Source organism: Seriola lalandi, unplaced genomic scaffold (genome assembly GCF_002814215.2).
Source record: "Seriola lalandi dorsalis isolate HSWRI2012SDOR001 ecotype SW California unplaced genomic scaffold, Sedor1 jcf7180002054982, whole genome shotgun sequence".
NCBI lineage: Eukaryota > Metazoa > Chordata > Actinopteri > Carangiformes > Carangidae > Seriola > Seriola lalandi.
Window position 1 is genome coordinate 1,251,939 of NW_019525531.1, and position 16,650 is coordinate 1,268,588.

A 16,650-nucleotide genomic window follows, 5' to 3' on the forward strand; every position below is an offset into this window, starting at 1 on the left:
AAATCAGTCCAAGTTCACAAATGTCACACAGTTTTAATGTTATTTCCCTATAAATTACAGCTGATAATAATCTTCAGATCCCAAAGCTGCCTTTGAAAAACATGTTCAGTACATTCGCTTTTAGTTTCCCTCCTCTTCCTCTCCTCCCCCCTCCTCCTCCTCCTCCTCCTCTTCATCTTTCACCTGCTCTCTTTCTGGTCTCCCTGCCGGTCGGTGCCCTTGGCTTTGGTCTGCACTCGGCCTGTGGCTGTGGGTTTGACTCCCGCTGAGCGTCGGCTCCCTGCTCTCTTCACTGGAGGCAGGAGGAAGAGGAGGAGGAGATCCCGAAGGAGGATTTGACTTCTCTTCGTCCTTCAGGTCAGAGCTTTCATCACTGCAGACAGACAGAAGTGAACATGAATCAGTTCTGTGAAAAACTTCTGAAATGTGTTTTAATGTGTTTCAACAGAATAAACTCCAGGAGCAGCAGACAACCGTGTGGGTCTCATCTTCCTCAGTCAGTGAAAACAACCCAAACATTTTTCGCAAACTGTGAGTTTTCACGTTTTCTTGCTTCTTTTCGTCTTATCATTCGAGTAGATCTATTTACGAACGGTTGAGAGATAAACAGCTGATTTCTGACTCGGATTAAACACATGCAAATTGCTCTTTTTATTCCCCTCACAAAATGAAGTCACTTTCTAACTACATTCATTTAAAAGGAGAATATTGACGAATGTTTTTTTTTGTGTGTTTCTGGTATTTCAGAGGTTTAACAAAAAGTTGTGATAATGTCTGACAGTGAACTAATCATCAGCTTGACGGCACAAGCTGATGATTGATGACGGTTACTTCATCTATCTGGTAAATAATGAAACGCCTCCCAACTTCATCATCATTTAAAAGCCACAGTCTGAGCCCACAGGAGCACATTATGAGAAGTTTTGGTTTGTTTCACATTAATACTTAATATTTGTACAGTTAAGTTTTTCTCCTCTCACCTGTTCTGAAATCGGCGTGGAGGAGGCGTGCTCGTGTTCTCTCCATCCCCAGGTCTCTGGTCATTCAGTTCATTGCTATCAGAGTTCCCTCCCAGCGGCTCCTCGCTCTCCTCGCTGGACTGAGGGGAAAGCCGTGGTTTGGGGGGTCTGCTGGCCCGGCGGCAGGGGGGTGGCGCCCCGCGGCACTGTTGCGACGGCAGGCTGTGGTTGAAGTGGGCCACTGCCATACACTCGGCGGTGGTTTTGTCGCACACGCACTGCAGTTTGTCGCACACAGTGACACCCTGACCTGAGGCAGAGAGACCGGACTCATTACTGTTCTGTTAAAGATCCATATTTTACACTTCCTGTTTTATTTCAAGTGTTGATCCATAAGAAGATATAACACCAGAGAGCTCTCTCAGGCTTCTCTCTGGAAGGTTACTTGAAAGGTTTGGAAGGTGGGTCCAGGTGGGCGGGGCTTGGTGACTGCTTTGTTGTGACATCACAAAGTACTAGAAGTCCCGACAGCTGGTTTTAAGGCTCAGTTTCTGAATACAGGCTGTGTGCATTTCTCTGTGGACTGAGGCTTTGATACTTTCACAGTATTAATATAGAAGCTAGACCTGATCTATAATCAAACAACACATGGACATCTGCCTTTATACTGTATGGAGCTTTAATGTGAGGAAGAGATGAGATTAAGAATGAGTACTCAAGATGATGTTTCTTTCTGAATCTCGTTCATTAGCCTTCCTTAGAAAACAAGGACTTTTATATTGATGATAGTGATGTGACCTGATATGAGGTGAATTTAAACTACCATGTCCAGTTATGTGAGTGACACAGACTCAACAGAGCAGTTTGAAATCCTTCATATCTTCGCGACTCTAAGACACAGATTTAAAGGACCAGTGTGAAGGATTGAGTGGCATCTAGTGGTGATGATGCAGATTGCAACCAACAGAATACCCCTCCCCTCACCCCTCTCTTCACAAGCGTGTAGCTCATTCTAAGCTAACAAAAAAACGACGTGGATCAAAACATACTTATATTATATTCCATTTCTGCTGATAGATCCACCTGAATCCTACACACTGGTCCTTTAAAAAAAATTTGAGGTAATGCAACATATTCATTAGCTCCTCTGTTGGTACATCACTGGGAGTGTCGACCTGTTTGACTCACATCGGGGTTTCCCGCTCTCACAGGAGATCTGAGCGTTGAGCTTCCTCTCCGACCTGCAGCCCATGGAACTGATCTGCTTCAGGCAGCAGTGGTGGAAGAAGCAACACCTGGTGAGTGAAGTTCAGGTAGCCTGTTAGCTTCACACAGCATGGACACATCAGGGACCCACAATATTCCGTTTTTTCTCGACTGGAAACATGTTTGGAGCTTGAAGTCGGCCACTGTGATGGCAGATGAAACTGGCAGCTGCCTCTAATGTATTCTGATTATTGATTAATGTAACATATCTGTCCATTTCTCTTCAGTTAAGAAACATCAGCACTGTGCCAGAAGAAAATGACTCGTCACAAACAGATTAAAACAGCAGGAGTCAAATGTTTTATGAGACAGGAAATACATTCAGTGTGTTTGTCAAACCTCAAGGAGATTTGCTGAAACCTGCTTTTAAATCTTATGTTTTAAGAGTGTTTGTGTGTTTTCTGCTTGAATTGTTTAGACCTCGAGGATAAACATAAGAAAACTCCTCAGGGCATCATTCAATTCTTTCAGTCTTCACTCATCAGCTCACTTGTTAACCTGCACACTTTTCTTCTTTCTTCCCATCACTTCCTACTCCTGCAGCTGCTCACCTGTCCAGCTGGTCCAGAGGTTGGCCGCCACCCTCCTGTCCGCAGTAGCAGCCGTACATCTCGTACTCATGTGGACAGCGCCCCGTCAGGCAGTGGAGCATCTCCCCCAACGCCGGCATCTCCCGCCTGGCTCGGCCATCGCTGCCGTACAGGGTGAGGGAGCGACTGCATTCTGTTGGGAGATTGACGGAGAAACACAGGTTAGTGCTGAACATATGAAAAAAGGGCTGCAGACAAATGTTATAGTTCAGATTACAGAACTCTGTTGCTCTGACATTTCTTTATTTATTTTTTTTTTTTTTTAAACTTCATAGCTAGACAGGAGGGAGACGTCTTCAGTGAAACACAGCTAAAGATACTTAGCCATACCTGTGCTGTCTGGCTGTAGCTGTAGGTCGGTCAGCCCAACAGACTCCAGCAGGGACCAGGCGAAGAACGGAACCGTCCTCTTCTGAGCCACATCCCACTCTGCCAACAGAAGAAAAAAACACATGCAGGAAACTCTGAGGCCGAGCAGCTTCAACATCATTAGAGACAGACGACACGCTGAGGATGAAAATGTCGACATGTTAGCGTGGAGGCTTCAGGGTCACTGCAGATTATCTTCGATGTAATGAAAAGTTATTGTACTGTAATTAATAACAGAGCAGTCCATTACTCCCCCTCTTGAGCGCTTAGCAACGGACCAGTGTTACACCTCATTTAAACTACAAAAACATTAAATCAATTCATGTTTTCCAGAACCTAATGTTGTGCTGTATCAGCTCCTTTCTGGACGAATCTGTCCTAATTATCCACTTTGCTCCTCTGTAGTGAGAAAATTAATTTATTGTTAGTGTCAGTTATGGGCTGCTGTTTTCCTTGCTGTCAGTAGAGGTCACTGATTACTTCATTTAACTTCTGTAACCCTTTTAAATATAATTAACTTCACTGAACCGCTGGAGAAATCTACTTTCATTCTTTTCATTTAACCTGGCAGGTCAATGGAGAACAAAGAGGCCAAATGGGGGAGAGGCAGAAGAATGAAAACCAGAAAGCTGCTTGTATTTTATATGTTTTTTTACCATCTGCGTCCTTCTCCTGCGAGCTGTCGGCGTCTTCTCCTTCCACACACGGAGGTTTGTCTGTCGTCGTCCCGACTTCTTCCGGCAAGATAGAGATACAAGATACAGCCGTGGTGAGTGAGGGAGATTTTACAGCTGCTGCTGTTGGGGCGGACATGTTGTTATCTGATCGAGGTTTGATGGAGGTGACTTGTCTTCCTCGTGTCGTCTGGGTGACGGTTCTCACTGAAGTTGACGACGATGTTGTTGTTGCAGATGTTAGAGGCTCTTGACCTGCAACAAGTAAGATTAAAGGTTTCTGAGTCTTTGCTAAAAGTCTGTCTGTTAGTCTGCTGTTAAGTTTTCAGTGGGATCTCCATTGTTTTGTGGTGGTGGCAGAAAACCTGCACAAATAAAACCAAAACCATCTCCATGGTGAAACACTGCTACAGGTAAGGTCCTCCCTAACTACCTAGAGACGAACAGCCTCATGCAACAAATGCAAATTCCCAGACGTTGCAAGCATTTAATTAATTCCATCATCACCCCCATGTGCTAATGAAATGCTAATTCATTCCAGAGGAGTTTTTCAGAGAGAAGTGCTGCTGTGCCTGGAGCTGCCTCACCTGGACTCTGGGGACTGAGAGGAGCGGGAGGTGGTGGAGTGAAGTCTTCCTCCTGTGAACTGTCAGGAGCTGTGCTTCTGACTGGTCTGGTTTCGGGGAGCGAGGCTCTTGTTGTAGTTCTCATTGTCACCGTGGTAATAATCTCTGGGCCTGGTGACGTGGCTGTATTCACAGACAGATCTAGACAATGAATATTCGTACAGTGGGGTTACAGTCTGGCACATAGAACAGTGAATTTTTTCTTTTTACATGTGTTTTTTGTGCAGATTAAAGCTTCAGATTTACTGGGAGGAGGATCTTGTTTCCTTTGGACAAAGCCATATTAGCAGTTTCCCCGTTTCCAGTCTCTATGCTGAACTAAGCTAACCACAACTCGCTGTAGCTGCATAACGTGAGGTCTCAATCTTATCAACTAAATATCGGCCAGAAAGTGACTAAGTGTATTTCTCAAAACGTGGAACTATAATCTTTAAATCAGAGTTATTATACGACCTGCAGCCGCCTTGTGAGAACCTGTTTCCCGCTGGCCGACACCCGAGGAGAGCAGAGCACAGAGGCCCTCATGTTAATACACACGTTCCACTTGATTAAAGCCAGCGTTAAAGAAAAAGAAACTTAAAGTGTACATGATAATTATTATAATGTGGAGTGAGGCCTCAGACACCTGTCAAACCCTCAGCATGTAATTACTGACGACTGCGGCCGTCAGGAGGAAAATAAGCACTTTAGTGGTTACTTTTTTTTTTTTTTTACCTGACAGCAGGGATGTGGCTTCAAATCTCCTAACTGTGTGTGTGTGTGTGTGTGTGTACAGCCTGATTCCTCTGAGCCGCTGAGCTCACTTATTTCCAGAAAGTATTAAAAACACATCAGTGAGTCACACTGTTGCGCTGGGTGACATGTTCCTTCATCACCATGAAAACACACACTGTAGTTTGTTTTGACTCAGTGCCACACACACACCGTCCTTCTGCCCCAAATACTCACTACACTACACTCCTGTTTGTTTGTTGGAAAAAAAACTACAGTAAGCAGCTGTTTATGAAATTACTGAGCCTATTTTAAGAATGAAACTATTTAAAGGAGCTGTTTGTAAGTTTTGCTATCGCTACATAGCTAATGTTAGCATTAACAGCTGTTTAATCACCAGTCTGGAAGAAACATTGCAGGTTCAGCATCAAACTTCACTCCTCTAATTCTTCAGCTGCACTACATCACAGACCCCACCCCCTCTGTGACAAACTGACCTGTTGGTGTCGAGCTTCCTGTTGCCGGTGTTGTCGTCGTCCGTGTTGATACTGCTTCATAAAATGTGGTTGTGTCACTTGTAAACATGTCCTTGACTGAGGAAGAAGAATCACAATAAAGAGGTTAAGATTTTTCTTCAGCTGCTGTAACACTGTCATTTCCCTTTGTGATAAATAAATGAGTCCTAATGAGCTGCATTAAATGTGTTTTTACATGGTGTAAAATATCAAATAAAAGCCTGTGTTGAAATAATGAAAGCATCTCAAATAAACAAATAACATCAGAGCACAAACAAATAGCCAGCGAGCAGAGGTGGAATTATCTGCACTATAATGGCTCACATGGTAAATTCAGTCCATCTCCCCAATTCCATTAAATACAACAACACAGGTCATTCTCACCACTCTGCTAAAAACACTCTCTCTTTTAACACATATACTGTTCTCATCCACTTATTAACCCAGATTGCTTTTACTTTTCAGTTTTTTTGTTTGGTCTCAATTAATCGCAGCACTTCCTGCAGATGTTTCACGTGCAGGCTTGAAGGTTGGCTTCTAATGTGAAACATCTGTGCAGGAAATGTTGAGCATTAATGACTTAACAGAAATGGGGGGGGGGGGTCAGAATTGATCTGTGAATGAGAACAGTATTTCTGCTAGAAAGGGTTGTGTTGTGCTGATGGACTGATGCTGCTGTGGAAATGGAAATCACACTGAGACAACAAATAAACATGGAGGGGAAGTGTTTAGTTTGCTTCAACTGTAAGTAAAAGATCAGAAAAACAGGAGGCTAAATAAATATTCTGGGAAATGTTGAAATAAAAAGCATTTCTCTAATATAAACCTATTTCAAATAAAGGATTTGTGAGGTAGACTAAATCCAGTTAAAAAATATTAATAATTTTGTGTTTTTCAGAAAACTGCAATTCCACCAATCGATCGAGAAAAAATGAAGACGGTGTTGAGTTTGCATGAACAGCACAAAAACCTGAATACATTTATATTTTTGTGTAATATTTCTTAACTTTTTTATTTATTTATTTTATATTTTACTTACTTGTTAAATTTAAGCTATCTGACCTGAAGTACTTGCTTGTTTTGTCTTTGTTTATATTTCCTTTTTTCTTACTATGTTTATTGTCATGCACCAAAACACCAAAGCAAACTCGTATGTTGAAAACCTTCTTGGCAATAAACCTGATTCTGCTCCTCTCTCTGTATTTAAGCTGGACCGTCTCGTCACTGTAGCAACCAGTCTGCCCTGAAGACGTATCATAACCCCATAACGACGGCTGAAGCTCTTGGTAAGACTAGTTAGTAAATGGCTGCTAATGCTAACGTTGGATATGTAGCAATAGCACTAATAAGGTAACTATTACAGCAGTATTTGAGAATTCACACCTGTGTTGCTATGTTACACCTTCGTATTTGTCAGTGCTCAAAGATATTATCAGGTCAGAACCTGACACTTGAATGTTTTTGTCATTAAAGCCTTCCACAAGTCCAGCATCGAGTCTGACTCAAGTCTACAGCTGTGTCACTGAATCGTTGTGGCGTAAGGAGATTGTGCTCACTTAAACTCACCGTACTCATCTGAAGCTTCCTGCTCCCCTTCGTCGGCGTCATCCTCCTCATCCTCCTCCTCATCTTCTTCGGAGGACTTTGAGGGCGTCGTGTTGGATGTGGTTGTTGTTTCCCTGATTGCACCGTTTTGTGATTTTGCTGCTGTTGTGATGATGACTGAAGCAGAGATGTCAGATACAATTAATCATTAATAACTGAAAGTTAAGTTTCCTCTTGTCAACAAAGTGCTCCACGGAAACGTCTCTACAGTTAAACTTACTATTACTAATTAGCAGCAGTTTTAGTTCAGTTGGCTTTTATGTTTTTATAATTGATTTTTATTCTTAATCTACCTTTATTTACATTTTTATTTTTTTGTGTCATGTGTTATTAGGGTTTAAAATCCATTTCAATGCAGTGAAAACTTTATTTAAAAACAGAGAAACTCGTAGCAGAGGTGAAAATATTTTCTCCATGAGACAGAACCAGTGTAGAGAAACTCCTTCTTTACCTTCCTCTGATGACTCCTCCCCGGTTGTTTTCGCCAGCTCTCTGGAAGTTGTAGTCCAAGCAGACGGTGTGATGTCAGCGCGTGACATCGTCATGGTTACAGTCAGTGAGGAGAGTTCAGTGGGCTCTGACCCTGCTTCACTCTGTGACTCTGGAAGGTCACCGAACGACCAAACTGAATCTGCAACAGAGAATTAAAAAATATATTCAATATGTTGTGTTGTGTGAAATGATCTTATGAATATGTAAATAAAACTTTTGAAATCATACACAGCCAGAGACTAAAATAAAATCATGTTTTCTTGTTTTCATATCATCACTATTCAGATTTCTTTGAGCAGTTTGACTTAGCACATAAATATATTTATATTTACAGGCAACCATCAAACTCAATCCTTTCGTTCTCTTCAGAAACAACTGAAACATTAGAGTCATGTGAATCAAGAGCGAATGGAAAAAGAGAAGCAAGTCATCTGAACAATCACTTGCGTTAACACTATTAAACTGTTTTTTTTTTACCAGTGGAAATGAAAGAAAAATGTCTTACAATTAATTTTTGATATTTTATGTTATTTTATTGTTAATTTTCTCAGCTTTCTTATGTGATCAGTCCTTTGTTCTTTTTAGCTCATCAGTCTGTGAAGCACTGTGAACTGCACTGACCTGTGTGAAAAGTGCTGTTCAAATAAAGTTTTAATTGATTGATTTGCTAGGCAGGCAGTGCTGGAAGCTCGGTGACAGTGAATCTTGTTTGGCAAGCTAACAGCTACATAGCAAACTAGCTTGATCGACAAGTGTATTCAACACACGCATTTGTATCACTGACTCCTGTTTCATGTTTGTCTGCAAACTATTTTGTGCAGCAGTTTTTGTTTTCTCATCAGAGCAAGGATATGTAAATTTACCTTTGGGCCACATTGAGGAAAAAAAAAAAAAATGAAATTACGAGAATCTTGACCTTTTCATTGTAATAAATTGATTTTAGTCAAAAAATCTTGCTGTTGCTTGATGTTATTGCGACCCAACATTTGTATAAGAAGAGTCAAAGTCAGCAGACTGACTCAGTACCACCATTAGCACCATTAGCTTTTTCCTAACTTACTTCTATAAGCTCGTACCAGGGTAAATGAAGCTGTAGCGGCAAAAGTTTAATGTTTTAGCTTGAAATATAACATCTAAATGTCACATAGTCGCACACTTTCACAAGTCTATCTTCAAGTTCATTTTTCAAGACAGTCAACCTTGTTTTTTGCTTTGCATGCATCACTTCCTGTGTTTCACGTCAGAGCGACCTGACACACATAAACTGTAGAGTTATATAGAGAATCATGTGAACAAGACCACGTCATTGAAATAAAAAAACATCACCAACTGTTCCTTTGTGTAAGAGTCTAGGGGCACATGTTATCAACACAGACGGAACTATTGGCTCACCCAGGCTGACTGCTGGAGGATTGTGGGTTGTATGATCCTTATTTATCTCTTCCTGCTCGAGCACTTCCACCGTCTCATTCAAATCTGTAAAAAGCAGCGACACACGACAAGAGAAGACAGGAAACGTCTGAGCCAAGTGAGTCATCGAGCAGCAGGAGACGAACAGCGGGGAAATTATTTTTAGTGTTTCGGAAGCTGCAGGATGGTCAGCGCCAGCCAAATGTAATTATAAGCAGCTTGGAGAAAAGTTTGGCAGAAATGAACTTCAGAGAGGATTCATGGGAAGTATGGTGAGGGAGGCAACTGTTTTACCTTTCGAGATGACACTCAGGTGCTTCGTCTCTTCTTCTTCTACCTCCTCCGCACCACCTTCGCTTTCCTCAAACTCCTCTGAAATGACAAGACACAGATCACACTGTGAAAACACACACACACACACACACGGATGGTGGAGAGTTTCCCAAAAACAAATAATAATTTCAGTAGTAAAAATGGCCTAAAACGAATTAACCTCATGGTGGCACTAGAGGAAACATCAGAAGATCACCAATGTCATTAGAACTTATCCTCAGGGGACCATGAACGTCTGAAGAAGATTTCAATCAACGTAGCTTGCATAGCTGCATGACTCAAGGCCACTGATCTGTTGTATTTCAAAGTAAAATAAAATAAGTATATCCAAGTGTATTCATAACTCTAAGCCTTAATAAAATGTGAACAGGTGAGTTATATAAACAGCTGTCATGAAGGAGGAAATTAGCTTTAAAGACCCAAACAGTTTTTGTACCAGGCTGTAAACATGTTTATTTCTGCTGTAAAGTTGGACATTTTAACATGGGAGTCTATGGGGATTGACTCACTGTTGGAGCCAGACTCTAGTGGTCATTAGAGGAACTGCAGCTTTAAGAACCTTCAGTGTTGGCTTCATGTTTCAGCTCCGGACATTGATGCTTGGTTAAAACTGACTATCCTTGTACAAAGTCCTAATATTTCCTGGAGTTATTGTTTAGATTATTTTAAATCCAAAAACAACAATTTTCTCTTATTAAAATAACAAACATGGAGGATTGTGTTACACATCCGTGTGATGGAGGTCTGAGCTGTGTGTGTGTGTGTGTGTGTGTGTGTGTGTGTGTGTGTAGGAGACCCCTCTATCTTTAAATCAAACAGGTGTTGCCCCTCTGCTCATCCCTGTGTTAAACCTGTGACCTGTGAGCCAATTAGAGAGCATACCAGCAGGCGTCTGCGGGGGGGATGTGGGGGCGAGGTCGCCGTCCGTCTGCCCGATGTCACTCTGGTTTTCCACTCTGCTGATCATTAGCAGGTCCATCTCTGAAGGCCAGACACAATATAATAGCTCAGGTCAAGTCGGATCGAAGACGCTGTGTTCCTTCAAGAGTCTGAGTCACAGGTGAAAATGTAGAAAGCTGCTTCCAGTGTCACTTCCTCTTGTTTGTTAGATTTGATTAAACAGACAGATTTCAGGTCATGTGGATCACTTCCCAGCTGCCATGATGCATCTGTGTCTTCTATTTATCTTTTACCTGCTGACAGGAGGGAAGAGTTGGACAGCTGGAAGCTCACAGAGTCGTTTACTGCTGAGAGAACATCTGGAAGGCAGAAGGACAAGGACGGGTTCAGACCGGCGAGTACAGGATGAATCCAGTCAATATAGAGATATACTTTACAGTGACAGTTAAACATGAAGTCTGAGGCTGTTTTAAACCTGCAATAACCTGTTTTCTTTGGCAAATTGGGAGCAGCAGAAACAAGGTAACACTTCACTCCACATTCAGCAGCCACAGAGCAACGTGATCAAACATCTGGAGTGGTGTTTGCATCCAGCCGATCCGGTGTTCCCTCTCTTTTAGCTCTGTTGTTGTGTTTGGTCCCCAGCAGCTCTTTAGCTGCTAGATCCTCCACTGTGTTCACCAGTTGCTCTCTACCTGTGTCTAATCTTTACTTTCCTGCAACATACGAGGCATGTCATACCATCTTTTGAGTTTTCATCAGTACTTGACCTAAAACCGTGAATAAAAGCGGATTTAAAGTTTCTCCCAGGTTGGGCCAGAGGAGGCTGCAGGCCTTTGGTTTCAGTAAAGTCTTTATTCGAACAGAAACAACCTCCTAACAACTTTCTCTACCTCAACTTCTCCTGGTTCTTGCAGACTGAAAGCATCACATCTATATTTAGACCTGACAGATCAAAGGATTCTCCACCCCCCAACCCCTCATCTGTGCGTGGGCAGGAAGCTGCAGGATTAAACGTCAAGAGGTCATTGTTTTAATTGGCTGAGAGGCCCAGGGGTGTGACTCAGCTGTCTGCGTTTTCTACCCAATCAATCGTTTCCTCGGATCTGACATCGCTGACCCGCTCGAAAAAAAAAAAAAAAAAAACCCTGACGCGCTGTCTCGAGGATACTGACGCGGACGTTTTGGCGGTCTGATCTTCAAAGCGGCCTGACTCAGTGTCATTTGATCAGAGTCTCAGTTGAAGTGCGCTGACGTCACTCAGACTCACCTGCCCCCCCGAAGGGTTCATCTGTCTCCACGGCGCCGCTGAGCAGGTCTGAAACACAAGAATCAAACTAATGAGATCCAAACTCGTTCCGTCTCTGTTCTCATCTGGAGAGGAAGCAGACACAGTGTTAATGATCCTGAGCGCCGCCCAGGAGACTTCTGCGAAATGTGCAGGGAAGTCAGTGAAATGAAGGTGACGTTCAGCTTTAACGGGCTGCTGTCTCCGCTCTGATGAAGTCACCTGTTTGGTTTGCTGCCGAGCAGGACGACTCAGCGAGGCCTCTCAGTGTGGAGTTGTATGAGCTCTGACTCATGCAATCGATGGCCGCCTGGTCACATTCACAAAACCTCTGCTCACACCAATCACCGGCATCTCAGGGATAAAAAGAAAGAAAGACAATCAATTAATATCCAGAGATGAGCTGATATAACTACAGACATGTTGGACCAGTGTCACAATGTCTGTGTCCTCTGGTGTAATAGTGGGTACAATTACTAGATAGGCTTCATAAGATCTACACTTATAATATAAATTAACCCTTTCCTGACTCTAAATACGAAGCTAGAGCCAACTGTTAATTAGCTTAGCTTAGCACAAAGACTGGGAAGAGGTGGAAACAGCTAGCCTTGCTCTGTCCAAAAGAAACAAAATCCGCCTATCAATACCTCTAAAGCTCACTGACAGTAACACGTTATATCTTTTTCTGTTTAATCTGGACAAAAACACACACACACACACACACACACACACACACACACACACACACACACACACACACACACACACACACACACACTGATGTTATGGTGGTTAACGTGCTGGACCGTGTCTTGGCCGGCTACAGTGACTTCCTGCAGGTTGCCAAACAGTTTGTAGCCCTGTATTTACTGAACAGGTGCATGAGTGGGATCGATCTTCTTCGGTCTCATCTTACCACAGCTGGAGTTTGCTGGGGAGCAGGTGAGGTTGTTTGGGAGCAGCGGCAGCAGTTGTGTGCAGGGGGCAGCACTCTGGTAGCACAGCCTGTGAGTTTCACAGCAGCTGCAGCAGAGAAGAAATGACACAGATGCCAAAAAGGTCTACGGGTGCGTCACCCTGCACAAATACAAGGATCTATGGATCTCAGATAAACTGACAAACAGTTTAATTTGCACACATTACACACATAAGACACATTAAATCCAGTTATCTAGAACAGTGGTTTACAAAGTGGGGTCTGGGGGTTGCCTGGGGGTCCTTTAGGGGGGTTCCTGGGGGTCTCCAGCAAAAAGGGAAATCTTTTTCACTATAATTTCACCCATAAGTAACACAATGACAGAATATGCAACTGTTTTGGTCATGGGTTCACACACTTTCTGTAATAAAACACCTAAAGCAAACATCTCATCAGACGGGGTCCGTGGTTTGTGTCAGTTCAGGGTCACTGTGAATGATGTGTGTCTACTGTAAATAAAAGAGACATAATGTAATATTATTTTGAAACTTTTCTATCTGTTAGATATCTGTTTTTTTTCCTTAATTATCAATAGAACTTAATGATATTCAGTATTTACGCTGACCGTGTCAGATATGCAACATCAGTCTGTGGCGAGATGAACAGGTTTCTGATGCTGGGTTGTAGTAATGTTCAGATAATAACATTCATGCTGAATCCAGCACTTCTCTTCAGCTGCTTCTCGTTGATGCTGTATGTTGACGAACGTCAGAACTAAAAGCAGCTTATAGGCGCATTACTGCCAACAGCTGGTCTGCAGTGGAGCAGCAGTTCAAAATGAGCTGGTAGATTCACACAGCTCTAAATGCAGCATTGAAGCAGTACTGAGATAAAAGCTCATCGAGTGCAGTATGTGTTGACATTTTCTGATGTGCAACACACTCGTCTCTTGCCTAAGTGCTCAAGACAGCAAATGTGGGTATTGGAGCAAACCCTGGAAAAGAAGGTGGTCCAGCAGAGGGCGTCAGAGAAAAACACGACTTGCATTCTACACGTTGATATTCTGTCATTTATGTGAAGCCTGTTCACACTGATATCGAAAGCAACACCATATCTATTGTAAATCTGTCCCGGTCTCATGAGTACAGCTTCTTTTATTTTTTTATTTGAGGAGGTTTGAGCCAAACATCTTTTCGTCCTCTCAGTACTGTGGAGGGAAACACACCTGCATCTGTCTGTCTGCAAAAAGGCGTGCAGACAGACAGATGTAGGACTCCCACTGTTTACAGCTGTGACTCTCTATCTCTTTTTGGCTGGTCATCCCTTAAAACGAAACTGTGACCACCGAACCTGCTTTGTTTTTTCTTCTCAGATAGTTTCCTCTAAAATGATTTTGTATTCATTAGATAGAAGTCTGAAGAAAAACATAATATTTTTTTTCTTTCCAACCCTGGGGCCCCTAACTCTTATTGAGAACAGCTGATTTAGAGGATACAGGTAAAATATGAACTCCCTCATCTTATAAAATGCGAAAATATATCTCATGGGTAATGGGAGGGTTTGTTTTTTGCACCATTAACTCTCTCTCCCAGCCCACTTTGCAGATGCCTGCCTCCAGCTTCTGAATTCAATGAAGCCGCCATGCTGTATTTTAGATTCAGCAACTGCTGCTGCTGCGAGTCTTATTTACATGTCCAGAGGATCCACAGGGTTTCCAGCTGCTACATATCGGCAGGAGCAGCCGTAATCTTCCAGGTCGCGTGGACAAAGCCCCGTGGAACAGCGAAGTCTCACAGCAAAATTCAGCAACGAGGGGAAATTATCAAAGATGGAGTGGAGCCAGGTGAAGCGCAGGCCCAGACAATCTGCACGAAGAGAAGGAAAACACGATGGAAACTGAAGAGGCAAACACACAGAGGCTGCAAGAACAAAAAATCCTAAACTATTTTACTCTTCTTCTAAATCGATTTCCTCCATGTTGCAGGCAGAGAGCGGAGTGATTTAATCATAGATAATCCTGTTGGCAGACTCCACAGTCCAGAGAAGCGTGCAGGGCAGAAAATGATTTAGGCTGCAGCTCTCCACATGCCAGATGTACCCACAGTGCTGATCGGGACTATAGGTGTCCCAGAACATCACAGATGGTCAATCGGTCGACCTTAATGTCAACAACAGCAGAAAATGTCACAAAAAGTCAGGCAGCTGGAGGACTGTTGAGGAAACATGTCAGTCTGAACAATTACAGTCTGAGATGCTGCTGTTTTTCAGCCTGAAGAAACACTGACCGACATTTCTCCATTTATTTAACTATAGGGCTGAATGATATGCAAAAAAAATCATGTTGGGGTTATTTTGGCAGATATTGCGATTGCAACATGTGACTGCGATTTCAGTTGGAACGCTCATTTTTCATTTCATTTCACTTAAAAAAATATTAAAATGATGATGATGTGACTTTTGTTGGTCTTGTACCAAACATCATGTTCCTCTACATCTGGAGAATATGATCTGTAGGCCGGGGCGTCTCTGTAGCAACGCAACACTTATGTTGCTTACAATGCACAACAATGTTGTGACACATTTTACCTTTGAGAAATAAATTGCAGCTCCTATGCTTTGGATATTGCATTTGGCCATATTGCAATTTCGATTATATTTCAATTAAATGTTCAGCTCTATTAAATATTAGTTACTTAACTTGCTTCCCCAGGACCAGCTGTAGAGACTGGCCTGCAAACATCCACTTCCACTGGCTAACAGCGAGCGTTCCACCCATTCCTCCAGCACTCAGCTACCAGGTCAGCATACTACTATACTACTATACTACTATACTACTTTACTACTTTACTACTATATGATCAAAATTGAATGATATTACATCCAAACACGTCTGTAGACTTGAAAAGTGGCTGTATATCATCTCACTGCTCTCTCTCTTCCTTCGGGGTTAAAACGTACATTTCCCACCTACATTCATTCTGCATGTGCTGATAGGAAAGTTGCCTTGCGATGGAGGTGAGGTCAGCTGCAGGGTTCTGTAGCCATGTCAATCATCTGGCTACTGAAAGGGATGGGAATCTGAGAACAGGCCCTCTAGCAGGCTACCAAGTCCTTGGCAGAGGCTGCTGAGTGGAGCAGCAACTGGCTTAAAGCAGCTGGGGTAGAAGCAGAGGGTGGTGCACCTGGGACACCAGGTGTCACCATTGAGTCCTCTGGAGGTGTCATGGGTCCCTCAAAGAAGCACCACAATGAAGTGTTTACCCACAACCCCCACCACCCTACCCCTACTCAATGACAGCCAATTAAAGTACTGCAAGTCCTGTGAGCTCATCTCAAATTAGCATATTAATGTAGATTAAAGCAATTTGTTAGTAACTGGTGGTTGCCTCAGATATTTATCTGTACATGACAGAGAAGATGCTAAATCCCCAGCAGCTCTGACCTTTCTGCAGAACTAAACCGTTAATTCCCTACAGGCCTCGTTCAAGCGTCACCGACTGTGATTAGCTGACTCATTAATGAATATTAAGCGAGCGAGTCATGCTGCACACAGTTTATTACGTAATGTTGCACCCTTACCGATCATGAAATCTGGATTTCGGTCACTGGCCACTGGGTCCAAGCAGAAAATGGAGCTGGCAGAAAGCGCTGAAGACAAAGATGAAGATGAGTAACTGTTATAATAGTGATGTGAGTTATGTATGCAACATCAAACATACATCCTCTTATTTTAGAATAATCACATAAAATCATCGCGGAGAAGAAGTGAGTTTCTTCTTCATGTACTTCTACAGGAAAGTGAAGTCTGTTCCACTTTCAAAAAGATTTCTTTCAGTTTGTCACTAGAACATGATTAATAAAATATTTCTATAATAATCTACTGAATCCGATCAGCAGCTGTAAATTTTGATAACTTTTAGCTAAAGCTAAAAGGGACAGAGTGGAGCTCTCACCGTTTGGACCAGCAGACAGCATGAAGATCCACATCAGAAACAT

At 42.6% G+C, this 16,650-nt stretch overlaps 1 protein-coding gene and 1 long non-coding RNA gene across 2 annotated transcripts; one reads left to right on the top strand and one right to left on the bottom strand.

Moving 5' to 3' along the window:
* Window positions 1-120: 120 nt before the first annotated feature.
* oc90 (otoconin 90) lies at window positions 121-16,650 on the bottom strand. Its single transcript, XM_087171240.1, has 19 exons — window positions 16,608-16,650; window positions 16,234-16,302; window positions 14,345-14,519; window positions 12,655-12,761; window positions 11,961-12,092; window positions 11,721-11,768; window positions 10,744-10,809; window positions 10,433-10,531; window positions 9,512-9,589; window positions 9,200-9,283; window positions 7,767-7,946; window positions 7,277-7,432; window positions 4,434-4,625; window positions 3,841-4,083; window positions 3,146-3,244; window positions 2,777-2,948; window positions 2,148-2,254; window positions 981-1,269; window positions 121-373 (listed from the first exon to the last, which is right to left on the bottom strand). Exons 1-19 carry the CDS (start codon window positions 16,648-16,650, stop codon window positions 121-123), a joined length of 2,592 nt encoding a protein of 863 aa, XP_087027366.1.
* LOC147817259 (uncharacterized) lies at window positions 6,305-8,081 on the top strand. Its single transcript, XR_015436527.1, has 2 exons — window positions 6,305-6,996; window positions 7,184-8,081. It is a non-coding gene; the product is annotated as an uncharacterized LOC147817259 (long non-coding RNA).

Coding starts and splice junctions, on each gene's coding strand:
- oc90 (XM_087171240.1), bottom strand. CDS start 16,650: ATGTTTCTGATGTGGATCTTCATGCTGTCTGCTGGTCCAAACG. Junction 11,769..11,960: donor CTCGGCAGCAAACCAAACAG/GTGACTTCATCA, acceptor CTTGTGTTTCAG/ACCTGCTCAGCGGCGCCGTG. Junction 4,084..4,433: donor GAGTCCAGGTGAGGCAGCTC/CAGGCACAGCAG, acceptor CTGCAACAACAA/CATCGTCGTCAACTTCAGTG.